We start from the raw sequence: 27,539 nt of genomic DNA, 5'->3' as shown, positions 1-27,539 counted from the left end.
TCAGAACCTCAAGTTGAAAGATCGCAAAAATCGAGTGCTAAATGAAACAAGCTTACCGGCCGATGAATAATCATTGATATTCCGCTTCCAATCCTCTACCATCTTGTTACCCATGCTGGCCCTTTCCCATACAAAAATAAACAGCATAAAAATGTCACACACAACGACGTCGTTTCACCATCATTATACGCCCTCTCCCGCATTTCTACACTCCTTCGTCACTTCGGTTTTTTTTTTCTCGTGGTGACGAACCTCTGCTTGCAGCGATTAACCTTTTCCTTCGTTTCATTGTTCTTCATATCCTCATCGTTCATTCATCACTTGCATTTACATGACATGAAGCTGTGCTTTATTCGTCTTCGAAATCATCATTCTTCATCCATCCATCCTATAAAAAATAATCAAATATACAACCCCACCCCAATCACTCCGTGCTCTTACCGATTGCAAGCATTTTCGCCTGGCCCACACTTTTCCACAGTGTGACGGTCATTTTTCTTCTTCTGTTTAATCACGAACCAAGAAAATTATAAACACCTTCCTTATCAGACACGTAGTCGCAATTTCACTATCACTGAATGTAGCTTAAAACATCACCTTTTTGTTTCGACTTCAATGCGACTTCTTCCTTGTAGATCTGGTTTTCACTCTTCATAATTTTCGCTCATTTTGAAGATGCCGATTCTGCGTCTCTTCGTTGAGTTATTCAAAAATACACGTCCAGTTGTCTTGTTTCTGCTCGGGTCCATTCAGCTGCAATTCACTGCCATTCAATTCACAGCCTACTCTTCCAAGAACGATAATTGCGCGGCCCCTTCGATCGTATATTGGTTGATCGATGCAAATCAATGATGATCTTGCCTTGTCTCATGTTTTTGCACACAAAACTACTCACAAACACGTCGGCCTACGCGGTCGCAATTGTTTTGATGATTGAAAACGAAAACCACGGCCTGCTCCTTTGCGGGTGGGGGCCATCACGCAAACGAACGAACAAACGATATCAAACAAACAAAAAATGGAACGACGATACTCGATCTATACCGAAACCGGGTGCTGCGGAACGGGCGACGAGAATGTGGGTGGGTGGGATTGAGAACGAGCGCAGATCCGCGGGCACCGCTTCCACCTCCACCAACACAAACAGAGAACGCACTGCACAATCCTCGCGCAAGCAACACACAACGCAAGGAGGGGCACAGAAATGTGATGACGATGACGATGACGATTGCACACTGATGATGTGTAGCTCGACGAGGAGCAAACGTGAAAACACCTCCGATCGGCTTCGAAGCCAAACTGCGAATGTTTACGTTTTGCTTGGCTTCGGCTTTCGGAGCTTTGAGTTTGACATTCAGCAATTTTATAGAGACACCTTCCATTAGAACAGACGTGCGGAAACATATCGAGCTCTCTCTGGAATAAGGACTGAAGTCACAACCCGCATAGTAAAATACCCTTCACTGTATTGTTATTGTACACGTAAAAAAATTTAATGTTATTTATTATTAATCAGTCTTCCCACGAACATGTGTGAAGTTCAACTCAAGTACATTTTCATCAACTCGTGTTGAACACTGAACGTGAATTATTGCCGTACTCGAGTACAACGCGATACCCAGTACCTGCCTAAGCAAACTTGTACTTAAGTACAAAACACATGTACAAACTTGCTTTCAGGTCCGAGCGGTCCGTGAGTCGATCGAGTAAGAGACGAAGAGAAAGGACAAAATGGAATTCGGAAACTGTACACGCTGATATGAAGATGCGCAGTGATGGGTGGATCTGAAAGTTTTTTTATTCGAATATTTTTCTAATGGAGCAAAACTTTTTTATGGCGTTAATGACCAATTTACATGGGTTTTCAACATTAAGTAAGAATAATTAAGAGAACAGAAGATGTTGATAAATTTGACCTCGATTCACATCCCACCACCCCCCTGGCGTCCTATACTACCACAAGGGGTTTGACAATAGCCACCATGTCCACGGACGGTAGCTCATTACCGTCCGTTGTTATTGTACGAAAATAAACATTATGTGTTTTGTTTACTATTTGTTTTGGTTAAATCTGAAAATTGTTTTCGAAATAATTTGCAAGATTTCCATCTTTGACCATGGGAATTATGTTATTTGATGATAAAATATAATAAACTAACGAATTGGAGTGAATCGATAGGTGAAATCAAACGCTACACGAAATCATATTTCGTAACTTGTTCTCCCGCTCCGAATCAAACAAAAGATATTATTATTGTTTATACTGTGATGAGCATCACAGTTGAAATGGTCCGGGGATGCAATTCGAACAACATTCAATAGTGAAATTGAAATGAAATAAATGGTGTGCAGAAAGATGTTTTAGGATTATATTTACATGCCCATAATAGCTGGTATTATTTTTGAATAATTTGAAAATATGTAGCCAACAATAGTTTGGATAAAATGTAGTTGCTTGTAAACGCACGATTCGGGAGAAGTACTTTTCAAAATGTATGCTGGACATATTCATGAAGATGTTCGCTACGCTGAAAAGCATGTCTTGCCACGGGGTTGCATCCCACTATACAACTTTTTTTTGAGCGTGTACATTCCACAGAGAAGGAATAGAAAGCGCATAATTATAAATACTATGTATACTCATAGATCAGCGGAACAATTTCTCGATTCTCCGTTAAAGTTTTCGTAATAAAACTAAATTGTCTATTGTCTATCGGAAGAGAGCATTTCTCGTTGCGCTATGGTGCCGCTCACAAATTACGTAACAAAAAATCGGGCGTATGCAGGCCCTCCTTTGTAGCACATTGTGTATGGATAATTTAAATCTTTTGTCTGAGTCATAACGCTTGACGCTAAGCCCTTCCACCCTCTATAGCGTCACGTAATTCATGAACACCCCTCATGGATGCACCGCATTATATTGTCAAAAACCGGCATCGTGTTAGAAACTACCATACATAACATATTAGGCACGTAATAGCGCTCTATTACTCAATAAAGAGTATAGGTTGATATCAAAGATCACACACCTCATTTCCTTTTAAAATTATATGAAACTAGTCGAACTAGCCCGATCTTGCTCGGGATGTTTCTTATTTACATAACTGTCAATCATTTAATTGATTGCAGCGCCGTACTCTAGATCGGTTTTAGTTCAAGTTTGATGGTTTTCTTCGGAACTTTTGAAACCGTTGCATTTTGACAATTTTTCATCTTCCCCCTCTAATTAATCAACTCTTATTATATACAAACACAGATGATCCCTAAACGAATCTATTAGTGAGAAAATTTTGCCAATCGGTCCATTCGTTCGTGAGTTTTATTGCCTCAAAGGAAATGAAAACTCATTTTAAATATAGAAGAAGAAAGATGACTATATTCGTAATCTGCACATGCCATAACCAAGGAATGTAGAAAGTGCAATAAAATAGGACAACATAATGACCGATTTTTGACGGTGTTTTCGGTCAAGAATTTATTGGTTGTCAAAATGTTGACAAAAAATAGCCATCTGTTTTGCTTTTGAGATATACAAATAATCACAGTTTGATAAGTTTGCAACAAATACCGTATTTAGGGAGAGGGGGCATTTTCAAGGCATGAATTCACCCAAAGTGAAGAGGGCAACACTTGATAGATATAAACTTAATTTTTGCATGAACACTTCACTGAGCGTTCTACAGTAGCAATCCTCATGAAAATATTGAGAACCCAAATATTCTTGTATCCGCACATCTATGACTTTGTTCACTGTCTACATTTGTTTTGTTCGAGAAGCTTCTGGAATTCTATTCAACAGCCAATTTCACAGCCAGATTTTACAAGTGTGCTGTACAGATGTACAGTACATATGTACAAAATGAAACTCGAACGCAAGTTCGGGTACAAGTATTCTTTTCGTGCGTATGCGTACAAACACGAAGCAAGGGTACAGATGGAGTATACGAACAGCTGTACTTAGCGTGTTTGATGTTCGTTTGGGAAGACTGTTATTAATATTTCTAATCCAGCTTTCCACGCTAGCCATAATGGCGGCTGCTATAAAAAAATCTGACAGTAACTGCTTCCGACGCTGAATTACATATAATCGACGCTGGTTGTATCTCAGCAACCATTTTCATATTGTTTATTTATTGTTATCGGAAAAAGCAAGGCTCGAAGAAAACGGAGATTTTTTGTAACCAGCTTCAGATTATTTTAAACTAGTTCTAAGCTTGATTAATGTCACAAATATAATAAAGCATTTTCGTTTTAGGTTGAAGTAGATCGTGCGCGCGCTTTGAAACCCCTATAAATGTGGAGTTTTACTAATTAAAGATTACAAACATGACATCTAGATTGCTTTGAGAATAGGTCGTATGTGCAAAAGAGAGATTCTCTTTGTTCACGCTCTCTTTCGCTAATAGTTCGGCAAGTTTAGCATTTTCTGCTACATTTTCACTTTAGCACGCTAGACAAAGTTATTGTCTTTAGATATTTATCTGCCAAAAAATCCAACATAAATTTGTGTATAGCTTTGTAATAATCGAAAGAGAATGTAACCGAAGAGAGGCTCTCTTTTGCACATACGACCTATTCTCAAAGCACTCTAGACATGTCCAAATGCAGCAAGGGAATAACAATATAATATGTATGATTAATTTCAACGCATTTTAACTTCAAAATTTTGAAAAGTTCCGAGGTGTTCATTGAGCTGCACGTTTTAATTCCTTTGGATTATTTGCCGTGGATCTTTCTGGTCACAAATCCTACGCAAACGCAGCCCATTAATTTTCATTCAATGTGTTCCAATTTCGTGACTTCGAGTTCATAGAACGTTCGAGTAGCCAACCGAATAGTCAAACTGGCCGAAGACACCAATGCTCTAGTAAACAAAGTCCATTGTTTCACAGTATGTTAACCGATAGATCCGGGCGAATCACAAACCTCTCTTCCAATTTAAAAAAAAAACATCTGGAAGGTGAATGAGTAAAATAGTCTTAAGTCGGAAATTATGCTTCGTTTTACATTATCGAACTTTGGGTTCAGCATAAGAGTATGAGCACCGAGTCAGGCACATCATTCCAAAATACGAATAAGCTTTTTCAGCACTTCAGCGTTTGTCGGTCTCAATAAAGTATTGATTAGCAATGCTTAGTATCGATGATTTTTTTTTTTTTAATTTTATTTAATATATATATAATAAATTTACAGAGCTCCTTTAAGTTTAATTGATTGGTCAATCGAAATAGAATATTAGAAAAGAAAGTAGGGAACATCTAAACTGAAGAGTACTGCGTGGCGTTGGTGACGCCTATTGAGCTTAAACCAGTATAGCTACTCTATTCCTATGAGGTGAACCGGCCAAGGGCCGAAAACCTCATTAATAAAGACAATAAAAATAAATATATATATATATATATATATATATATATATATATATATATATATATATATATATATATATATATATATATATATATATATATAAGTTAAACACGATACTCCTCAATCGAACTAAAACGACAAATCAGCAATACCCGGACAACCGATAGAAGTCAGTGCTACCATTGACGAATACATAGACCGAAATGTCCGGTACAAAGCCATCAGAAAATCGGGCACCATGTCTTCTTCTTCATTTTGAAGAAAATACCCCTCGTGGGTGACGAATTACATAAATATTTTACGAGCGCTGACTTACCCCTATTGACGTTTTGACAGTTTGTCTGTTTGTTTTTCTCCCTCACTTTGCGACGTAGTTTCGGTTCGTTTCGGCAGGAACTGTAAATGCTTCTGCTTTTAATTGTTCGTTTCCAAACGTTGGACATGGTTCCAGTGCAAGATAGGATACGATAAAGCTATTCCGACGACCAGAATTTGGGTTGGTGGTCTTGACGCATGGACTTCGGTTACTCAGTTGGAGCGTGAGTTCGACCGTTTTGGTGCCATCAAAAAGATCGAATATAACAAAGGGGACACCCAACCCAGGCGTACATTCTGTACGATTCTATTGATGCTGCTACGGCTGCTGTGAAGGAAATGCGTGGATTCCCGTTAGGGGCACCAGATCGTCGTATTCGTATCGATTTTGCTGATAACGGAACAACACCATCGTTCTCAAAGCCCAGTGGAGGAAGGCGGTGAGTATCGTCACGGCCCCGACTACGAATATCCGGAAGGCGGTGCATCATACGAGGAAAATTCATCGTACGGCTATGGTGGAAGACCGTTCCGCGGCCGTGGTGGTTTCCGTGGCGGTTTTCATCGTGATGGCCCACCGCACCACGGGGACAATGATGAATGGCGTCGATCAGGAGCCGATGGCGAATATGATTCACGCCGTCGTTCTGGATCACGTGAACCAGGAATCGATAGATCTCGCTCCCGCAGTCCGACGCAGTCCGGCTGATTCGGATTCTGATTCGTCTTCTCGTAGGAATGGCATGTTATCGAATGCAAGAACGTTACCAGAAATGGCACGGAAATCTACCACAGTCTGGCAAGGGGCACTGATTTTGAAGAGTTCACTATTCCCCTCCAAGTTGCACCTAACGGACGGAGACAACGCAATAGTGGACAGCCTGATGAAGGACGAGGAAGGTAAACACCACCTTCGTATTACTCAGCGACTACGCCTCGATCAACCCAAGTTGGAAGATGTGCAGAAGCGCATATCGACGTCATCGTCGCACGCAATCTTCCTCGGCCTGCCGGGATCGAGATCATCGGTAGCATCTTCGGATGATGCCAGCGTTCAGACGCGTCCACTGCGTAATCTCGTGTCCTACCTGAAGCAGAAAGAAGCGGCCAGCGTTATATCCTTACTCAATAAGGAAACGGAAGTAACCGGTCCTGGTTCTGAACATTTGCGTCGTCGTCATGCTCATGTTCGTCGTCACGGTCGTGGTCCATACAGTTGGCATAATGATCGTCCTCGTTGTGCTGCATAATGATGTCCTAATTGTGAACATTTGAGTCGTCCAGTCTGTGTTGCCCAATTATGTCCTGGTTCTGAACATTTGCGTCGTCGTCATGCTCATGTTCGTCGTCACGGTCGTGGTCCACACAGTTGGCATAATGATCGTTCTCGTTGTGCTGCATAATGATGTCCTAATTGTGAACATGTGAGTCGTCCTGTTTGTGTTGCCCAATGATGTGGTTGAAAACATTGGCGTCGTCGTCATGGTCGTGGTCCATACAGTTGTCATAATGATCGTTCTCGTTGTGCTGCATAATGATGTCCTAATTGTGAACATGTGAGTCGTCCTGTTTGTGTTGCCCAATGATGTGGTTGTGAACATTGGCGTCGTCGTCACGGTCGTGGTCCACACAGTTGTCATAATGATCGTCCTCGTTGTGCTGCATAATGATGTCCTAATTGTGAACATGTGAGTCGTCCTGTTTGTGTTGCCCAATGATGTCCTGGTTCTGAACATTTGCGTCGTCGTCATGCTCATGTTCGTCGTCACGGTCGTGGTCCACACAGTTGTCATAATGATCGTCCTCGTTGTGCTGCATAATGATGTCCTAATTGTGAACATTTGAGTCGTCCAGTCTGTGTTGCCCAATGATGTCCTGGTTCTGAACATTTGCGTCGTCGTCATGCTCATGTTCGTCGTCACGGTCGTGGTCCACACAGTTGTCATAATGATCGTCCTCGTTGTGCTGCATAATGATGTCCTAATTGTGAACATGTGAGTCGTCCTGTTTGTGTTGCCCAATGATGTCCTGGTTCTGAACATTTGCGTCGTCGTCATGCTCATGTTCGTCGTCACGGTCGTGGTCCACAGAGTTGTCATAATGATCGTCCTTGTTGTGCTGCATAATGATGTCCTAATTGTGAACATTTGAGTCGTCCAGTCTGTGTTGCCCAATGATGTCCTGGTTCTGAACATTTGCGTCGTCGTCATGCTCATGTTCGTCGTCACGGTCGTGGTCCATACAGCTGTCATAATGATCGTCCTCGTTGTGCTGCATAATAATGTCCTAATTGTGAACATGTGAGTCGTCCTGTTTGTGTTGCCCAATGATGTCCTGGTTGTGAACATGTTCGTCGTCACGGTCGTGGTCCATAGAGTCTCCTGTCCGTGATGTATAATGATGTCTTAATTGTGCACATTTGAGTCGTCGTCATGGTCATCGTTGTTGTTACGGTCGTGGTGCATAGAGTCGTCATAATGATCGTCCTCGTTGTGCTGCAGATTGATGTCCTGATTGTGCACATTTGAGTCGTCATCATGCTGAATTCGCAAAGCCGAACGGCAGACGAAATGTTAGAAATCACGGCAGACGAAATGTTAGAAATCCTAGTGAAGTTTGGAAGCAGCACGATATATATATCTATAGATGCCTCTAATGTTGTTGCTGGTTATGTTGATTTTGATGAACCTAAAGTTTGCATTTTGAAGATGGTATCCGTTGATGAAAACTTACTCTTGACTTTTCTCTAATTGGCTTCGCAAGTCAGCCTCAATAAACGATTTTTTTAATCTCGAGATTTCTGAGCCAAGTGATCATGTGTATATTATGTGGCTGGCAAGACCACCTTTTCATGAGAAAACATTTATGGGTCTTCACAACTGAAAAATGCTGAAATATATTCTAAAGTAAGTATGAGACTACGGCATCATTACGGCTATCAAGAGAAGTAAAAATTAATCGGTTTTAAAATGCATTTGGGGTTAAAAGAATAATTATTTTTGTTCAACGTTATTAATAAATGTGTGTGACCTAGGTATATCCATGTCCTCCAAAAATTACGTAACGCTAAATTTGGCGATTTTGGACCCCCACCTTACTCTCTCCCACGTAACACTTTTTGTATGGATGGTTTAATATTTTTGTTCGAATCGTAACACTCGACTTGACCAATTTATCGAACCACGCCACCACCGCATAAACGACACCGCACCGGCAGCGTGCTCATTTTTCCCTCACCAGTCAGCGCTGAACCACCGCACCGATATCCTTCGTTGGCGTTGGATGTGCGTCCTTGATTTTCCTTCCAGTAACTGTCGGCACCTTCATCTGCTCGCACTCAAAAGCGTTTTGTAATTTATGAACAGCTCCATAACTTAAAAATGATCGGTGCTATCCCTGGTGACAAGTGGGTTCGGAAATTGATCTTTGATACGAACGAAAATCTTTAACGTAACTAAACATCGAATTCTTACAATAATCAGCACCGTTTATAAATATTTGACAACATCTGTGTATCCAAAATGGAATTTGGAAAATGATTGCAGACCCTCCGTTGCCTGCGTGGTTGGCGACCATGGAGCCATGGACCGAGTTGAACAGAGAAGACTTATGTACTTATATTTATTACAATAAATGTAATATGAATAGGCTATTTATTCTGATTAAATAATAAATTATAGGAAAAATATATAAAGCTCTTTTAGTGGAATGTATTCAACCGTCTAAGACGATTTAAGTACTCTCCATTTAATTCCACTATTTAATTTTCGATATCTTTTCAGATACGGTCAGTTGTGGTCGAAATACGTATCTGAAAAGATATCGAAAAATTAAATAGTGGAATTAAGTGAGAGTACTTAATTCCTCTTAGACGGTTGAATAAATTATCTCCCAAATATTTCAATTTTATAAAATAAAATATGTCTGGTTTGACCCGTATGATATATGGTAGGGGAACTGTTCGGCATTTCATCTCATAGCTCCCATTTTCATCCCATTAAAAACAAAAAGCAATGAAAAGGAATTAGATTTGTTTCTTATTTTTGTGATTTTTCAGCAATGATCATGCATGTAAGCTAAAAGAAACGACGAGATTGGTGCTATATTTCTTTGATCTTCGATGAGATGAATATATGTTCAGTGAGATGGAAAATGGAACAGCTCCCCTATATGGTTTGAAAATACTTACCTAGTTGATTCTCGAAGCGAATCTCAATATTTGCGACAATCCGGCACTGTTACTGTTTTGCCGAGTTGATCCAAAATATTTCGATTGATTTCCTCCCACATAGCATCCTTCGCAGTTTTGTTGGAATAATCCGCATGCGTTATCTGGTATATTTCAGGGTACTGACATACTTTTTGGCATGTCATACTTTTAATTTCAAATTCTTTCTCTTTTTTTGAGCGCTTTTTTGGCTTTTTTTTTTGCATTTTTCTTGAAAATCGTCTCCTTGTATCTCCCCGCTCTCATCTTCCAGCCGCTCGGTCGCTAAAGAATCTTTGGGCGAAACCTCGATTATGTCTTCCTCGCTCCACACAATTTCGAACATGGTACAATATTTAAAAGCACTTCTAATTTATATCTTAACAGGAATTTCAATAAAAACACTTAAACTAGTGAAGAAAAAACGAATTTAAATTTTCTGCGACCGTACTTTTATGGCTTGCAAACTTTTTTATTTGTTTGTACTGTTGTAAAGTTTGGAGACACGGATATTTGAAATCAGTCAGGTTTTCCGCGGGTGGGTTTACACTTCGGGATTTTTGATTTTCCTGTGTATATTTTTTTCCCGTCACGGAAAATCAAAATCCGGCTCCCATTGAAAATGCATGGGAGCAAAATCCCGTGATCAAGATTCCCGAGATGTGAGGCTACCTTTACACAGGATAATCCGCATAAATTTATCGACTATACCATAAGCAGGAACTAATAACCGGGACATCGGAGTCCCGAAGAACCGATTTAAAATTCATGCAACCCAGATGAGCTGACGAGACCAGCACCGCCAGAGGCGCTAGTGTATTTTACTCAAATTATGGTAAATTTATTTGAAAGTGTTTGCTGTGAGTTTTGACAGATTCCTCACGTCACGTTTTATTTACGTTTTCTGTCCAAAGCTGTCCAATTGTTTTTGTAATTTGTAATTTTGTAATTTTATTCATTCAGTTTTACGTGATCCTGTAGGTACAGACCTTATTTTTGTTTTGTTGTTTAAAGTAAAAACTGCAATCCATACGGCCATCTCAAGCAAGTATATCAACCTTTCTCAATCCGCCTGATTTGCACCAGGCTGTTCAATGTTAATTCTATGGCTTCAAAGCTAAAACTAATTCAATTTCCGTAAACAAGGGCTACGCTTACTGACTCCTAATTGGGACCCAATATCAACCTGTGTTAATTTGTCTGACGATCTGCGATAGGATGGCAATATTTAAATTAGATCGCTAAAATTCCTACAAAGTTTTTTGTCATTATTTATTACTTCCACGCTAACAAAATCACTAACAGCATTTCTGTTTTGTTCTCCTTGCAGATACAAATGTAGCCGGGTCCGGTGCTAAGGTCAAGCGATCGCCGCCGTCCACAGAGTATATCGCCATCCACCTCAACGTTACTGCCCCGCGTAGTCCTGAACCGCATCGATCCCCATGAGTTTGACCGCATTCGAGTTTCGTACAAGGTTGCCATCCGAAGCACCCGCAGCAGTCGTACTAATAGCGGGGCTCACCCTGGCATGAACATGGGCCAAAAGATCAGTGAAGGTGTCAAAACGGTCAGCAGCCGTGACCAACCATCGCCCTTTATCCCGAAGATCCCGAGCGAACTGGCGGCGCACTTCCAGTGTCCGGCCCGACTTGATCTCCTGCTCGATATGCCACCGGCCGCTCGCGAAACGCCGATCAAATACTCCTGGAACTCGGAGGACCGCTCGCTCAATGTGTTTGTGAAGGAGGACGACAAGATGACATTCCACCGGCACCCGGTGGCACAGAGCACAGACTGCATACGGGGCAAGGTGGGCTTCACCAAGGGACTGCACGTGTGGGAAGTGTTCTGGTCGACGCGGCAGCGAGGTACACATGCTGTGATCGGTGTTGCCACATCCGAGGCACCACTCCACTCCGTAGGTTATCAAAGTCTGGTCGGTTCGAACGACCAGAGTTGGGGCTGGGACTTGGGGCGCAATATGCTGTACCACAATTCAAAAACCTGCCCCGGCGTCACGTACCCAGCGATACTTAAGCCAGACGAGACCTTCCTAGTGCAGGACAAATTCCTAGTAGCGTTAGACATGGACGAGGGAACGCTCAGTTTCATCGTCGACGGTCAGTATCTGGGGGTGGCATTCCGGGGGCTCAAGGGACGAAAGCTCTACCTACCCGATCGTGTCCGCAGTCTGGGGGCACTGCGAAATCACCATGAAGTACAAGGCTCGTGCCTTGTGGATAAGGCGGAACCAAACGGACGAACATCTGCGGTGATGGGAAATTACCGGAGCTACCAGAGAAGGCGAGTCTCAATTTTGTTATTTGGATCAAGAATCCTCGGTTGATGTTTTTGCTTTTCTCTTCCAACAACGTTGTACCGAAAAGCAATCATTCCACTCAAAAATCAAACTTTTTATAAAAGGCTCGGAGTCCCATAATGTTATAAACCAATCGCCGAGCTATGTCTATCTGAACGTGTGTGCATGCGAAAACCGAAATACATTTGCTATCTTTCCATACAGTAATTCTTATCCTGTTTTCTCGCAACAAGTTGCAGTCAAAAACCCTAAACTATTGACTATTAAACTACATCCATAACCCATCTGACATACACTTTATTCTTTTTGCAGCTTTATCGTCTTCCTGCAATCCACCATAGATGAATTCAGCTCTAATCTGATAAATCAGTTGTGCAACCAATCCATTTACGAAGTGGAGGCAATCCGACATTTTGAATGCAATCATCGTTGCAGTGGTTCAACACATCAGAAATTTAAAAGCCCTTATAAGCTATGAGATTGGAGACGCGTTCCTTTTGTACAGGCCATTTTGCTATTATTTTCTTTTGCCTTCAAATTGTGAAGGCATGTACCGGCGGATGAGATCAGTACAGCCGGATAGGAAGATGACCCGATACGGTCTATCAAAAGGATTGGTACAAACAAATGCTGGAACAAATCCAGTCTAGGGCTCTATTGCAGCAACAAGCCACAAGTATGCGGATGCGGCTGACCATACACGAGACCCGCAGTAAGCTGAGCAGAAGGGCACGGCTAGCCAAGTAGTAGACATCTGCAAACAAGGTGCAAAACGTGTTCGACATGATAGACCGCCTTGAGATTGTTCGCCAAGATGACAACTTTAAGCCACTGGTGCCCTCCGAGTCCGACCACCGCTGCCCTAGTTTGAACGGTTCGAAGTGGTGGTGCCAGTGTCATTGCTCTTCTTACTTTCGAAGGCTCACCACCGCCTCACCAACCAAGGCCCATAACAGCTCGATGCTGTCTTAGCAGTTTAATGAGCCCAATCTATGAACCTATCGCCATACCCGTTATTACCAGTCCAATTAAACTGGACGAATCCGGCACACCGTCCCTACAAGTAGCCTGGTCGAACATTTCAAGTGGATAGACACTGTTTGTGTCATGTTCTACAACCGCAAAAATTGAAATAGAAATCTTAATAGAAAATGTTTAAGGGCTTTTGACTGGAGTTCTTACGTGAAAGCATTGCATATGGAACTTTTAAGTATCCGAAGAAAAATTATGTTTTTGAGAATGCCAGAATTCTTGCCCGAATCCCATAAAAAACCTAGATGGAATTCCTACAGGATTCTTTTTGTATTTCTACTATATAGGGGAGGACGGGGGAAAGAAGAGCAGGCTAATTCCGAAACCTGGGAAAGTGGCCACTTGTTGATCAATTCCAAAACCTGTCTTGCGACGTATCAAACTTCATGATTTTGCAAAATTAGTCCATAGAAATGTGTTCTGAGGGAATTTGGTTCATATGGTCACATTCCGGAACGCCATGGAATGTCGATTCCCGGGGGGAAGTGACCACTTTATGATCAATACTAAAACCTGGCTTGCGACGTATCAAACTTTATGATTTTGTATTTGGGTATTTGGTCATTCTGTTCACATTACGGGGCGCTCTGGAATGCTGGTTTCCTGAACTGCCGTCATACGCATATTTGTCCCATGTTTACTGGGATTTCCTATGTACATGGGACAGTTATGCGTATAACGGCAGTGAAGGAAGTAGTCACTTTTTGTTCAATTCCGGAATCTGTCTTGCGACGTATCACACTTCTAGATTTTGTAAATCAAGTCCATAGGAATTTGTTCCGAGGGAATTTGGTTCATATGGTCACATTCCGGAACACCCTGGAATGCTACTTCCCTGGGGGGAGTGGCCACTTTTTGATCATTACTGAAACCTGGCTTGCGACGTATCAAACTTCATGATTTTGTAAATCAAGTCCATGGGAATTTGTTCTGAGACTATTTGGTCATTCTGGTCACATTCCGGAATGCTGGTTCCCTGGGGAAGTGGCCAATTTTGATCAATATTGAAATCTGGCTTGCGACGTATCAAACTTTATGATTTTGCAAAACAAGTCAATAGGAATTTGTTCTGAGGGTATTTGGTCCATCTGGTCATATTCCGGGGCGCCCTGGAAAGTTGTTTCCCTGGGGAAGTGGCCGCTTTTTTATCAATTCCGAAACCTGTCTTGCGACATATCAAACTTCATGATGTTGCAAAACATGTCCATAGGAATGTATTCTGAGAGTATTTGTTTCATCTGGTCACATTCCATATTCTTGATTACGTACGAATCGCATTGGTTAATTGATAGCTTGCTTGAATGGTTGAAGGATTGGTTGCTTGATAGGATGGTTGTTCAATACGATGGCTGCCTAATTTAGTTTATTGGTAGCTTGCTTGAATGGTTCATTAATTGTTTTGTTGGTTGCTTGGTTGATTGGTTGGTTGCTTGATGGGTTTGTTTGATTGGTAGCATGGTTGGATGGTTAGTTGCTTGATTGGTAGGTTGTTTGATTAGTTTGTTGCTTCATTGGTTGGTTGATAGGCTTGTGGATTGGTAGGTTGCTTGATTGGCCGATTAGTTGATTTTTTTTAAATCTATATTAAAGTGTTTTTTAATCTTCGATTAGTTGATTGGTAGCTTGCTTGAATGGATGAATAATTGGGTGATTGGTTGCTTGATTTGTTAGTTGGTTGAATGAATGGTTGATTGGTAGCTCGCTGAATGCCTAATTGGTTTATTGGTTGGTTAGTTAATTGATAGTTTGCCTAAATGGTTGATTGGTTGCTTTATTGGTTGCTTGATTGGTTGGTCGGCTGGTTAGTTGATTAGTTGTTTTTTTTTTGATTGCTTGAATAATTGATAAGTTGATTGGTAGCTTGCTTGAATGGTTGGTTGGATGATTGGTTAGTTGCTTGATTGGTAAATTGGTTAATGGTTGCTTCATTGATTGTAAGTGGGTTAGAATGATTTTTTAGTTGGTTACTTGATTTGTTTGTTGTTTGGTTGATTAGTTGCTTGATTGGATAATTGGTTACTTGATTGATTGGTTGGATGGTTGGTAGCTTACTTGAATGGTTGAATTATTGGCTGGTTCCTTGCTTGAATGGTTGATTACTTGATTGGTTAGTTGCTTGATAGGTTGGTTCCCTAATTGGTTTATTGGTTGGTTAGTTTATTGGTATCTTGCTTAAATGTTTGATTTCTTGATTGGTTGATTGATTGGTTTGTGGCTCTATTGATTAATTGGATGCTTAATTAATTGCTTGATTGATTGGAAGTGGGCTTGAATGATTGTTTGCTTGATTGGTTAGTTGCTTGATAGGTTAGTTGCCTAATTGGTTTATTGGTTGGTTAGTTGCTTGATTGGTTAATTGGTTGCTTTTTTTTAGATCTTTATTATTATTTATTGGTTGCTTGATTTATTGGTTGATTGGTAGCTTGCTTGAATGGTTGGTTGGTTGTTTGATTGATTTGGTTGATTGTTGCTTGATAGGATGGTTGTTCAATAGGATGGTTGCCCATTTTACTTTATTGGTAGCTTGCTTGAATGGTTTTTTTGTTGGTTGCTTGAAAGGTTGATTGGATTGCTTGATTGATTGGTTTATTGTTTGATTGGTAGCATGGTTAAATGTTAGTTGCTTGATTGGTAAGTTGTTTGATTAGTTTGTTGCTTCATTGGTTGGTTGATAGGCTTGTGGATTGGTAGGTTGCTTGATTGGCCGATTAGTTGATTGGTAGCTTGCTTGAATGGGTGAATAATTGGGTGGTTGGTTGCTTGATTTGTAAGTTGGTTCAATGGTGGATTCAGGCAGCAGGGACTATGTCTAAGGGCTTGACGATTCCTCCCCACGCCATCTGCGAGATGTGGAGCTTGCCTAGGATGTGCACACTTAATTTTTTTTACCGGGATCTCAGCAAAATGGTTAACTTTTACCGAGATTTGCACAGCCGTGCCCCAGCAATCATGTTTTTTGCCGAGATTTCTGTCAAAATTGCTGAAAATCAGCAAATATTTTGCCGAAAATCAGCTAACAAACGTCATTCCCGCTGAAATATCAGTTTTATATTTTGCTGGCGCACGGCTGTGCGGATTTTTGCCGAGCTGCAGAAATAAAAACTAAGTGTGTGGTTGGGTTTGACAGTGGGTCCTGTTAAATTCCTATAAAAAGCTGCGTGTATCCGCAAGTAGGCCCCACCAAAGTGACCGTGTGCCGCTCAAAGCGCACAATCCCAAGTCCTGGTGATTGGTGGGACGCTAAACAGCCCTGACACGACGGCCCTCCGACGAGGGCAGGCCCAATAACCCGCTGGGAAACCAATAATTACGAACAATATAAGAGATAATGCGACTCGATATAATCGGCAAAGACCTAGGCGACGAATACAAGATCACGATTGGAAGCTTGGAACATGGAACTGCAAGGCGCTAGGTTTCGCAGGTTGCGACAGGATGATCTACGGTGAATTACATCCCCGCAACTTCGACGTTGTGGCGCTGCAGGAGATTTGCTGGACAGGACAGAAAGTGTGGAAAAGCGGGCATCGAGCGGCTACCTTCTAACAAAGCTGTGGCACCACCAACGAGCTGGGAACCGACTTCATAGTGCTGGGTAAGATGCGCCATCGTGTGATTGTGTGGCATCCAATCAACGCAAGGATATGCAAGCTGAGGATTAAAGGTGAATAAAGGCCGTTTCAACTATACTGCCGTGAATCGCATATTTGTCCCATATGAATAGGAAACCCAGCAAAGATGGGACAGATATGCGATTCACGGCAGTATAGCATCATCAACGTGCACTGCACACACGAAGGGAGACCCGACGACGAGAAAGAAGCGTTCTACGCACAGCTGGAGCAGACATACAGTCCCTGGTCTCCCCATCGCTCAAAAGGCATCACCTTCCAGGGCGGCGAAGCGGACATCCCTAGCGAGAAAAGACATCTTCGGCGTAAAAAGTATCAGCTGCGCCACAGCCTCCAACCCGTAAAGTATCTGCTTCAACAGACGCTTCTCCTCCCAGAACGCCGCAGAACAAGAGACCCGCTCGATATTTTGGACGACTAGGCTGCCTCAAGAGAAACTCACTAGAACACCATGCCGAACACGACAGGTCGGAGCCGTATCAGTAGGTCATGTTCTATTAGTGTGGCCAATATGGTCCTTTCGACGTACTTCAACTGTCAAATCGGAAACATATTTCTCCTCCACCTGGGAAATCGCTCTGAATTAGCACTCCCAGTTGGTAAGGCTGTCAAAATAGTTGATTTGTGAGCGGTCAGCAAAGTTACATCAACACCAGATTGTAGTGCGCTGTATTTATGGGACTGGCAGTCTTCGTCGCTGAATACTGCTATGAGAACCCTTCAATCTCAACCAGCAGCAACGGCTATAATCAGCTTTTGGTGATTAGTTAGGTATACGTTCGCAACTGCAGCACTGCCTTTTTTCAAATCTATTTTACGTACCACAAGTAAACAGGAATCCATAAGGTGTCTTGAAGTCCGGATGTGTTTAATCAGACTTATTCATCGAACGTGGAATCAATTTTTTTTTATCTCAATTTGATCCACTTTCACATCTCAGGCTGCTCTTCAACTTCATTGTGTAAATTAATTTTCCCAGCTTTTCCTGCAGAACAGCAGGAACTATCGCTTCAAAAAAACAGTGTTCACCGTGAAAAACCTCGAACATCACCTGACGCATTCATTCGACATGGCAGAACGAACGATTTCCCTAGCAGCACAATTCTGACAGAATAGGTTGCATCAACTTCTACATGACCTTATTTTATCCAGTAGAAGTCAAGGACACTTGTTTGTGACAATTGTATTGCTCGGGTTGGCACTCTGCTGCTGTGCTGCCATAATCTGACAAAGTGTTAACGAGTAATACGAGCTTTTTAACAAGAAAAATAGAAATCATGTATGTTGTAATTTGGCGCATACTTCACTTTTCCAGATTACGGCAGTGTGGCGGCATACAGTGTTCCTATTCACTTTGACCCGGCTGCCCAAGTACATTGCCGCCTACAAGTTGGCGGACGTTCTAGTGTGGGACTGGGAGCTAGCCTTGATTACTGTCATAGTGCTGTCATAGTTCCCGAGCGCATGCAAACAATCAGCATAACGCAAATGGCTGCCAGCGAAAAACGTTTACTTTAAATCAACCGAATTAGAAGCTTCAACGCGAAGATCTTTCATCATCGATTCCGCAACATCCAGTTAACAATCCCCAGCCTCTTCCACGTTGATGTTAATAAAAATGTTCTAAACAATCATATCGTACAGATGTTCGCAATTCAGGTGAACCAGAACCACGGTCAATTGTGTACGGAAGTCCAGTACCATGTTATTCGGAATGATCACAGAATAAATCGCTTTGTTGGCATTGGAATCATTCTCTTCTACCTCGTTGACCATCTCATGAACCTCTACGTTGGTGTGCGCCATTAGAACGTCTAGTCAGGAACTAATAACCGGGACGTGTGAGTCCCGAAGAACCGATATAAAATTCATGCAACCTCAGATGAGCTCACGAGACCAGCACCGCCAGAGGCGCTAGTGTATTTAACTCACATTTCGGTAAAATTTTTTGATAGTGTTTTGGTAAGTGTAGACTTATTTGCTGTGAGTTTTGACAGGACTCTAACCTCAACCCGAAATACGTTTTATTTACGTTTTCCTCTGTTTTCCGTCCATTAAAAACATTCTAGTCAGTTAGTCTAGTGGATTTTAAATAGCAAAAGTGTACAGACAGTTGCTGCGTATTTCAAGACGAGAAAGCGTGTTGCAGCGGATAAGTTCAGTGCGATTACTCGGAACAAGAATGCAACCGCTGATGAATCGGGTTCCGCTGGAACTCCGGATAAGCAGATGACCCGAGTTTCCCGGTCTATCAAATGGATCGGCGTCGTCAAAGTTGATGTAAAGACCAACGAAAATTAGTTTGATTTTTTGAAGATGGGAAACAGCGAGCGAGGCGTGCGAACCCCGATCATGCAAGCCTCCACACCAGCAATGAAGCAAGGCAAGCATCGTCGTCAGCAAACTAATTTTAGACGAAGCAGGAGCGCACAACTAGCCAAGTACAAGACATCCCTTAAGCTGCAGAATGGGTTCCACAAGTTGGACCACCTTGAGAAGGTTCGCTAAGAGGACACTTTTAGGCCACCGGTAACCCCGAGTCCGATCACCACTGCCCGTAATTTGAAAGTGTTTGAACGATTCAAAGTGGATGTTCCAGTGAGCCCTCGAAAGCTATTCGCCTCACCAACCAAAAACTTACATCGCATTTCATTGCTACCTACACTACCGTAATATGTAATAAATTACCGTAATAATTACAAATACATATTTTAAGATCACTTCAAAACGAACTTTTGTTGGGAGGCCCGAAAATCCATATTGTTACACATCAATCGACTCAGCTCGACAAATTAATTGATTGGTTTATTGCCTAATTGGTTGCTAAGTTGCTTGGTTGATTGATTGGTATGGTAGCTTGCTTGAATGGTTGAATGGTTGGTTACTTGATTGGTTGACTGGTTGCTTGATTTGTTAGTTGGTTAGATTAGTTGCTTAATTAATTGATTGGTTATTTGATTAGTTGTTTTGTTGGTTGCTTGAATGGTTGATTAGTTGGTTGGTTGATTGATAGCTTGCTTGATTGGTTGGTTGATTGGTTGTGGTTATTCAGTTGATTGGTTGGTCGACTGGTTAATTGAAAAGTTGTTTTGTTGATTGCTTGGTTGATTGGTTAATTGGTTGGTTGGTTGCTTGATTGGTTGATTAGTTGCTTGATTGCTTGGTTGATTATTTGGTTGGTTGCTACTTGATTTGTTAGCTGGTAGTATGGTTGATTGGTTGGTTGATTGGATTGGTTGGTTAGTTGACTGGTTGGTTATTTAGTTGATTGGTTGTTTGATTGGTTATTGGTTGGTTGGTTACATTGGTTGGTTAGTTGGTTTGTTGCTTGATTGCTTGGTTGATTGGTAGCTTGCTTGAATGATTGGTTGCTTGATCGATTGTTGATTATTTGGTTGGTTGCTGCTTGATTTGTTAGTTGGTAGTATGGTTGATTGGTTGGTTGGTTACTTTTACTGCATTGTTGGTTGGTTGGTTGCTTGGTTAGTCGGCTGGTTAGTTGATTAGTTGTTGTATTGGTTAATAAGTTTATTGGAAGTTTGCTTGAATGGTTGGTTGCTTCACAAGTAACATTTTGGTTTTATAATGGTTTTAAGGTCCTCTTGTAGAGTAAATAATGGTCTTCAAAAGCGTTATAAAACTAAAAATGTTACTTGGGTTGTTTGGTTAGTTGATTAATTGGTTGGTTGGTTGCTTGACTGGTTGAGTGGTTAATTGCTTGATTGGTTGGTCGGCTGATTATTTGAAAAACTGTTTTGTTGATTGCGTGATTAGTTGATTGATTGAATAATTGCTTGGTTGATTGGTAGATTGCTTAATTGGTTGGTAGATTGATTGGTTAATTATTTGGTTGACTGTTTGATTGATTGCTGCTTGATTTGTTAGTTGGTAGAATGGTTGATTGGTTGATTGCATGATTGTTGGCTGTTTGCCAATCGAACCAACCAATCAGGTTGTTTGGCTGATTGTTTGCTTGACTGGTTGATTGATTGGTTGCTTGATTGGTTGGTCGGCTGGTTAGTTCATATGTTGTTTTGTTGGTTGCTTGATTGGTTGATTACTTGGTTGGTTGCTTGATTATTTGTTGGTTGCTTGATTGGTTGGTCGCCTGGTTAGTTGATGTTGTTTTTATTGTTTGCTTCAATGGTTGCTTGATTGCTTGGTTGATTGGTAGCTTGCTTGAATGGCTGATTGCTGGATTAGTTGGTTGGTAGCTTAATTGGTTGGTTATTCGGTTGAATGGTTGCCTTATGGAACGTACACACGGCCAAGTAGTTTGACCAACACATCACACACGAACAACTTGACCACCAACTATCAAAAATATATGGAGGTTTGTGCAACTTCACTACAAGTGCTCAAACATGTTCGGCGAACCTTGACTCCACCCCGACAGGTCAAACCAAAATCAAACCGTTTTGATTTTTTCCAACCGAGCCACCAACTGTCAAATGTTTGTTCGAACAACTTCACAGACGATCAAACAAAGCAGCAACCGAAGCGTTTTATTGGGGCGAAGTCAGTGTTCGTCAAACTGCTTGACAGGTGTGTACGTTGCATTCTGGTTGGTTGAATGGTTGGTCGGCTGATTAGTTGATTATAGTTGTTTTGTTGGTAGAACAGTTGATTGGTTAGTTGGTTGCTTGATTGGTTGATTAGTTGGTTGGTTGCTTAATTTTTAGTTGGTTGCTTGTTTGGTTGATTAGTTGGTTGGTCAATAGGTAGCTTGCTTGATTGGTTGGTTGGTTGCTTGATTGGTTGGTTATTCAGTTGATTGGTTGCTTGATTGGATTATTGAATGGTTTCTTGATTGGTTGATCGGCTGGATAGTTGTTATGTTGCTTTGTTGGTTGCTTGAGTGATTGTTTGGTAGCTTGCTTGATTAGTTAATTGGTTGGTTATTAGGTTGATTGGTTGATTAGTTGCTTGATTATTGGTTGGTTATTTGATTGGTAGGTTGCTTGACTGATTGATTAATTGGTTTGCTTGATTAGTTGGTTAATTAGTTTTTGTTTGCATGATTATTGGTTGGTTGATTTGTTGTTCTTGATTTGTTAGTTGATAGAATGGTTAATTGGTTGATAGGTTGGTTGGTTGCTGCTTGGTTTGTTAGTTGGTAGAACGTTTGATTGGTTGGTTGCTTGATAATTGGTTTGTTGCTCAATTGGTTGGTTGGTTGCTTGATTAGTTAGTCGGCGTGTTAGTTGATTAGTTGGTTACTTGAATGGCTGATTGGTTGGTTGCTTGATTTGTAGCTTGCTGGAATGGTTTATTAGTTGGTTATTTAGTTGATTGGTTGCTTCATTAGTTGGTTGGTTGCTTGATTGGTTGATTGATCAGTTGGTTGGTTGCTTGATGGGTTGATTAGTTGGATAGTTGGTTGATTGGTAGCTTGCTTGATTAGTTGCTTGACTGGTTGATTGATTGGTTACTTGATTAGTTGGTCGGCTGGTTAGTTGATTAGTTGTTTTGTTGATTGCTTGATGGGTGGATTAGTTGGTTGGTTGCATGATTATTGATTGGTTGATTAGTTGGTTGGTTGCTTGATTTGTTATTTGGTAGGTTGATTGATTGGTTGGTTGGTTGCTGCTTGATTTGTTAGTTGGTAGAACTGTTGAATGGTTGGTTATTTTGTTAATTGGTTTGCTTGATTGGTTGGTCGGCTGGTTAGTGGATTAGTTGTTTTGATGGTTGCTTAAATGGCTGATTGGTTGGTTGCTTGATTGATTGATTAGTTGGTTGTTTGTGCTTGATTATTGGTTAGTTGTTTGATTGGTTAATTAGTTGGTTGATTGATTAGCCTGCTTGATTGGTTGGTTGCTGGATTGGTTGGTTATTTAGTTGATAAGTTGCTTGACTGGCTGATTAGTTGTTTTGTTGATTGCTTGATTGGTTAGTTGATTGGTAGCTTGCTTGAATGATTAGTCGTTTGATTGGTTAGTTATTTGGTTGATTGATTGCTGCTTGATTTGTTAGTTGGTAGAATGATTGGTTGCTTGATTGTTGATTGGTTGCTTAATTGGTTAGGTATTTGATTGATTGGTAGCTTGCTTGAATGATTGATTGCTGGGTTAGTTGGTTGCTTCATTGTTGATTGATTGGCTGATTGTTGGTTGGTTGCTTAGCTGATTGGTTATTTGGTTGGTCTGTTGGTTAGTTGATAACAATGCTTGAATGGTTGATTGATTGCTTGGTTGGTTGGTCGGCTGGTTAGTTGATTAGTTTTGTTGGTGGCATCGATTCAGATAAAAGACTGTACAACAATTTGGTGTTAGCTGAGCATCCGTTTCACTCACCATGGATGTGCATGACCCTTAAAGTTACGCGGCAATATAATTGTGATCATTAATGATATAAATTATCAACGATGTCATCGTCTCGACCATACATATAGCTATTTCTCCTCCAGTTCTTAGCTCTGGTGGTTCAGACTGCATCGGCTTCGTGCCTCTTCCGGGTCCGGTAGTTGCGTAGTTCTACAGTAATATGTTGAGGGACCCGAATTTGTTTGAACATCGTCGTAGAGTAGTTCCTGTTTCGATGAAAAAAGTCTTCATGATGCTGCTTTCGTTTAAATGGCGTTGTTCCAGAAGGACAGCTCTAGTACGACCGGAAAATTCAAATGGTTGCTGACGTTTATGACGACACCATTATGATAGTACATATAGGACTCAGAATAAGCACAAATAACGATCCGACGGGTACAAGAAAGCGCGGTGTGCAGCGAATAAGGTGGATCCATCATATTGCGTAGGACTCCTCCGTGGACAGCTTGATTTGTTGGAAACATGCAGCTATACATCAAGCGGAATGGATATAGCTTCTTTGTACTGCAGACTAACGAGCCTGGATTAATCCAGCATCTTTACTGCAGACGAATCTTTTTGCCACAATCAAGCGGTAGTTTTTTTCCCCAGCGGATGGCCTGCGATAGAGGTCATATAAATTGGCAAGCAGGCCAATCATCAGTTGGAATGTAGCCAAAAGGATTCCTGTCGGAATCTTGAAAATATTCCCGTTGGAGTCCCGAAATGATTCTTAAAAGAATTCCCGTCGGAATCTCGAAAGGATTCTCAAAAGAATTCACATCGGAGTCCCGAAAGGATTCCGGTCGGAATTTTGAAAAAAATTCCGTCGGAATCCCGAAAGTGTTCTCAAAATTATTCCTGTTGGAATCCCAAAAGGATTCCCGTCGGAGTCCACAAAGGATTTCCGTCAAAATCTCGAAAGGATTCCCATCGGAATCAAGAAAGGTGTGTCGTTGGAATCTCGAAGGGTTTGCCGTCAGGATCCCGAAAGGATTCCCATCGGAATCGAAAGTATTCCCGTACGAATCCCGAAAGTATTCCCGTCGGAATCCCTAAATGATTCCTTTGGAATTCCGGAAGGATTTCCATTGGAATCCTAAAGGATTCCTATCGAAATCTCGGAGTCCTCGAAAGAATTCCCGTCGGAATCTCGAAAAGATTCCCGTCGGGGTCCCGAAAGTGTTCTCAAAAGGATTCCCGTTGGAATCCAGAAAGTTTTCTCAAAAGGATTCCCGCCGGAGCCCACAAAGGATTTCCGTCTAAATCTCGAAAAGGATTCCCGTCGGAATCCCGAGAGGACTCTCAAAAGAATTCCCGTCGAAGTCCCGAATGAATTCCCGTCGGAATCTCGAAGGGATTGCCGTCGGAATCTCGAAAGAATTCCCATCGGAATTCCGAAAGGATTCTCAAAAGAATTCCCGTCGGAATCTCGAAAAGGTTCCCGTCGGAATCCCGAAAGGATTCTCAAAAGAATTCCCGTTGGAGTACCGAAGGATTCCCATGGGCATCTCGAAGGGATCCTCATCGGAATCCGAAAGGATTCCCGTCGAAAAGTTTTCCGACAATATGGCAGAAGGAATGGTTTCCATTTCATCGAAGATCACTTGAGTGGAAGGAGGTTGATCCGGTGCTTCCACCGGCAATGAATGAACTTCAAGGTTAATGCTTTTGACAACTTGTTGTATTAGCCGCCAACACAGTACTAAAAACGGAAACTGCAGTCGAAGCGGAAGGATCATCCGAGGAGACGATGCTGCTTTCGCTGGCGGATTCAGGTTCACAAGATTGGAACAATTCCATTGAAGGAAAAACTGACACCACATCAGTTTCTAAGAGCTCTTCGGTTGTAGCCCCAACTACGTCTTGAACCTACTCAATTGTCGTATCCTCCTTAGCTGATTCCTCTGGTAGTGATTGCGGAGGCACAATATCGGTATCTGGTAGTTCTTTTTGTGAAAGTTTAGGCATCTTAGCTTTCGGCTCTTTGTCATCGGCTGAATCGATTTCAGTTTTTTTTGGAGAACTTCAGCCGACGATGGAGGTTTGTAGGTATCATTTTCAGTACTAGCTGTTCTGTTGGTAGAGGTTCGTCCAGCTTCCTTTGTTCGTCATCTACAACAGAATCGACTGCAGTGGGTGAAGGCTCTTCAGCAGGGGCATCAAGAGAAGCAGTATCGTCGGAATTAGGCTGTACTTCGGTTGAAAAGAAATGTTTTTCAATAGGAACTGTAGCATCGTCTGTTGTCCCAGCGTCATCTTCACCACTCCGTTCATTTCTGCTGGTGCTGTTTCTTCCGATTCTTAATTATTGATATCGTGCCAATTTGGGCTCATCGTCGGACACTTGTTTCTCCGTATCTTGTTCTTCCTTCGCTTCCATCGTCGGAGCTACTTCTTCTGCGTGGGCCGGATTTGTTATATTCACTGCGGGTCCGACGGTTGCAGCGCCGGCATGAGCTGCCATCTCGTTTGTTCGATTCTGAACGGCTCGTTATCTATTTCGATGCCCACATGAACTTCCAAGCCGTTGACAATAGAATCAAGCGAATCGCCATTTTCGCTTGTCTGACCTTCTTCGTCCCGGTTCTTGAGTGCTGATCACTGTAAATAAAAGTAAATTTAAACCAAATGTTATTCCTTGCAGGTGTGACCAACGGAACTATAAAATCTAATCCTAGAACTGTCAGAGATTCCGACGTAGCCGTCGCCGGAACCCCGGACGAAATGGCAAAACTTCCTAGGGCTTACCGTCATTCTAAAGCAAGGACAGTCGCTTACTGACACGAAGATTATGGACCACGTGAAGGATAACCTGTAACCTGTAGGCTTCCGTTTCACAATAAAAGAATTACAAATTACAAAGATCAATATCAGTTAATAACTAATAGAATTAAAATCACTTTTACGACATTCAAAGCAAAAGAAAAAAATAATATGGAAAATACTTCAGCTTCTACTTTGACAGATCTCGTAAAAACAAAAACATCAATGCTGTCAGTCGTGCACGGTGAGAAAAATATGCAAAAAACATGACAACTGACAGCGTTGTTTAGTGTCTTTTCAACTGTATACCTAGAACTCTACACACCGATGGAGACTTCAAGCGCAACGCGAAAAAAAAACAAGTGAGACGTCCCGGTTAATTAGTTCCTGGTCTAATGTTCCATAAGCGCGATCCATGGCGTCCATAGCTACTCTTCGTGAAACTTTTGGCCAGCCTCTTGGCCGTTTCCAAAAACTCTCCCTTTGCTCCTTCGAAATGGACGGCAGGATAGCAAAAAGCATTTGAAAGCTTGCTTCCCTTCACCCTTCTTTTCCAACAACTGAACACGTTTCATTCGTAGATCAAAATTTTTCGGATCCTATTTGATGGTCCGGGCGTAGCACATCAACGCCCGGCTAAGATTACCTAGATTCTCGGATATCTCCGTAATGCGAACCCACTGTTGGATGTTGAAGGTTGCAATGGCCGCGATTAGCGAAAACTGTAGGAAATTTTTCGGATCTTTCGTTTCATATATTTAAGCTAACGTGACGAACGGCTCGTGCACTAACGGCATTTGTCGCACAATCTCCAAACATAACTTTTTTAGCCACCTCGGCGTGTCCACAGGAGTAGCAAAAATGGCTTGTCCCATCGATCCTTGCAAAGCCGGTGGCAAAAACCTTCGGTATCGTTTCATCGAAGTTTTGCCGTCAACCTCCACCTTGCAAATTTCGCCTCAACGCATCAATCCGCTTTAAAATCTTTTTCGAATCAGGAAGACTTTCGCCGGGTCGCCCATTTTTCTTCTTCCAAGTCCATTTCTCCGCCCTGCTGCATACGGGCTTGATATTCCGCATAGCTGATCTCACCGGCGACAAATTTATTGATCAATATTTCGTTCCGCTGTGGGTCCGTTTCCGACTCCGGGAGGGCTGACGACAGTCGTGTTCGGGCCGTCTCCTCCGTCTCAATCCCTACAACGACGTCGACGCGACCGTGGGCCTGCGTGATCTTCGGGGAGTGGCAGCCATATTTTGGTTGAACTCGGTTCACCCGGCAGGGGAATTTCATTTGCTTCGACGAATTGGGCTAGTTCCTGCGGGTCCAGCTGTAACTCGTCCAGTTCCTCAACGACACTTTCCGCCTCGGACTGGCAGCAGATGATGATATTATTATGAGAAACGAGAATGACAAGCGAAAAACAAAAACATCAATGCTGTCAGTAAATAATGCACGGTGAGAAAAACATATGGGGAAAACTGATAACTGACAGCATCTTTAGTGTCTTTTCAATTGTATACCTAGGACTTCTACACACCGATTTAGAATTAAGCGCAACACCGAAAAATTCCGAGTGTCGGGTCCCGTT

At 41.9% G+C, this 27,539-nt stretch overlaps 3 protein-coding genes and 3 pseudogenes across 9 annotated transcripts in view; 2 read left to right on the top strand and 4 right to left on the bottom strand.

Annotated features, from left to right (window-relative positions):
• LOC134219917 (dedicator of cytokinesis protein 1) overlaps nt 1-1,294 on the bottom strand; it is a 190,360-nt gene extending 189,066 nt beyond the window's left edge. For all 7 annotated transcript variants that reach the window (XM_062698825.1, XM_062698831.1, XM_062698837.1 and 4 more), the window contains exon 1: nt 442-1,294. In XM_062698825.1, coding sequence (XP_062554809.1) covers nt 442-493 — 52 coding nt within the window. In that variant the 5' untranslated portion in view covers nt 494-1,294. The remainder of the gene's footprint in view (nt 1-441) is intronic.
• LOC134205920 (RNA-binding protein spenito-like) lies at nt 1,019-6,932 on the top strand (annotated as a pseudogene).
• A 7-nt stretch (nt 6,933-6,939) lies between these two features.
• LOC134205919 (prostatic spermine-binding protein-like) lies at nt 6,940-7,500 on the bottom strand. The gene is made up of 3 exons (XM_062681626.1): nt 7,417-7,500; nt 7,237-7,356; nt 6,940-7,092 (listed from the first exon to the last, which is right to left on the bottom strand). The coding sequence occupies exons 1-3, from the start codon at nt 7,498-7,500 to the stop codon at nt 6,940-6,942; spliced, it is 357 nt and encodes a 118-aa protein (XP_062537610.1).
• A 315-nt stretch (nt 7,501-7,815) lies between these two features.
• LOC134205918 (uncharacterized) lies at nt 7,816-9,009 on the bottom strand. The gene is made up of 3 exons (XM_062681625.1): nt 8,938-9,009; nt 8,100-8,222; nt 7,816-7,968 (listed from the first exon to the last, which is right to left on the bottom strand). Exons 1-3 carry the CDS (start codon nt 9,007-9,009, stop codon nt 7,816-7,818), a joined length of 348 nt encoding a protein of 115 aa, XP_062537609.1.
• Nucleotides 9,010-10,788: 1,779 nt separating this feature from the next.
• LOC134219911 (protein gustavus-like) lies at nt 10,789-12,230 on the top strand (annotated as a pseudogene).
• A 6,029-nt stretch (nt 12,231-18,259) lies between these two features.
• LOC134205917 (general transcription factor 3C polypeptide 3-like) lies at nt 18,260-27,380 on the bottom strand (annotated as a pseudogene).
• Nucleotides 27,381-27,539: the final 159 nt, after the last annotated feature.

Source organism: Armigeres subalbatus, chromosome 1, assembly GCF_024139115.2.
Source record: "Armigeres subalbatus isolate Guangzhou_Male chromosome 1, GZ_Asu_2, whole genome shotgun sequence".
In the NCBI taxonomy this organism is placed as follows: domain Eukaryota; kingdom Metazoa; phylum Arthropoda; class Insecta; order Diptera; family Culicidae; genus Armigeres; species Armigeres subalbatus.
The sequence above is the reverse complement of the archived record's forward strand: the minus strand, read 5'-3'. Positions and strand labels throughout refer to the sequence as shown.

Bases quoted from the DNA above. Each gene is read 5' to 3' on its own strand.
- LOC134205919 (XM_062681626.1), bottom strand. From the start codon at position 7,500: ATGCAGCACAACGAGGACGATCATTATGACAACTGTGTGGACCACGAC. The intron at 7,357-7,416 runs GTTCAGAACCAG...GTTCACAATTAG, and splicing joins AGCATGACGACGACGCAAAT to GACATCATTATGCAGCACAA. The intron at 7,093-7,236 runs GTTCACAATTAG...GTTCACAATTAG, and splicing joins ACAAACAGGACGACTCACAT to GACATCATTATGCAGCACAA.
- LOC134205918 (XM_062681625.1), bottom strand. From the start codon at position 9,009: ATGAAGGTGCCGACAGTTACTGGAAGGAAAATCAAGGACGCACATCCA. The intron at 8,223-8,937 runs GTGGTTCAGCGC...TTGCGAATTCAG, and splicing joins CAACGAAGGATATCGGTGCG to CATGATGACGACTCAAATGT. The intron at 7,969-8,099 runs GTGCACAATTAA...GTTCACAATTAG, and splicing joins ACCATGACGACGACTCAAAT to GACATTATTATGCAGCACAA.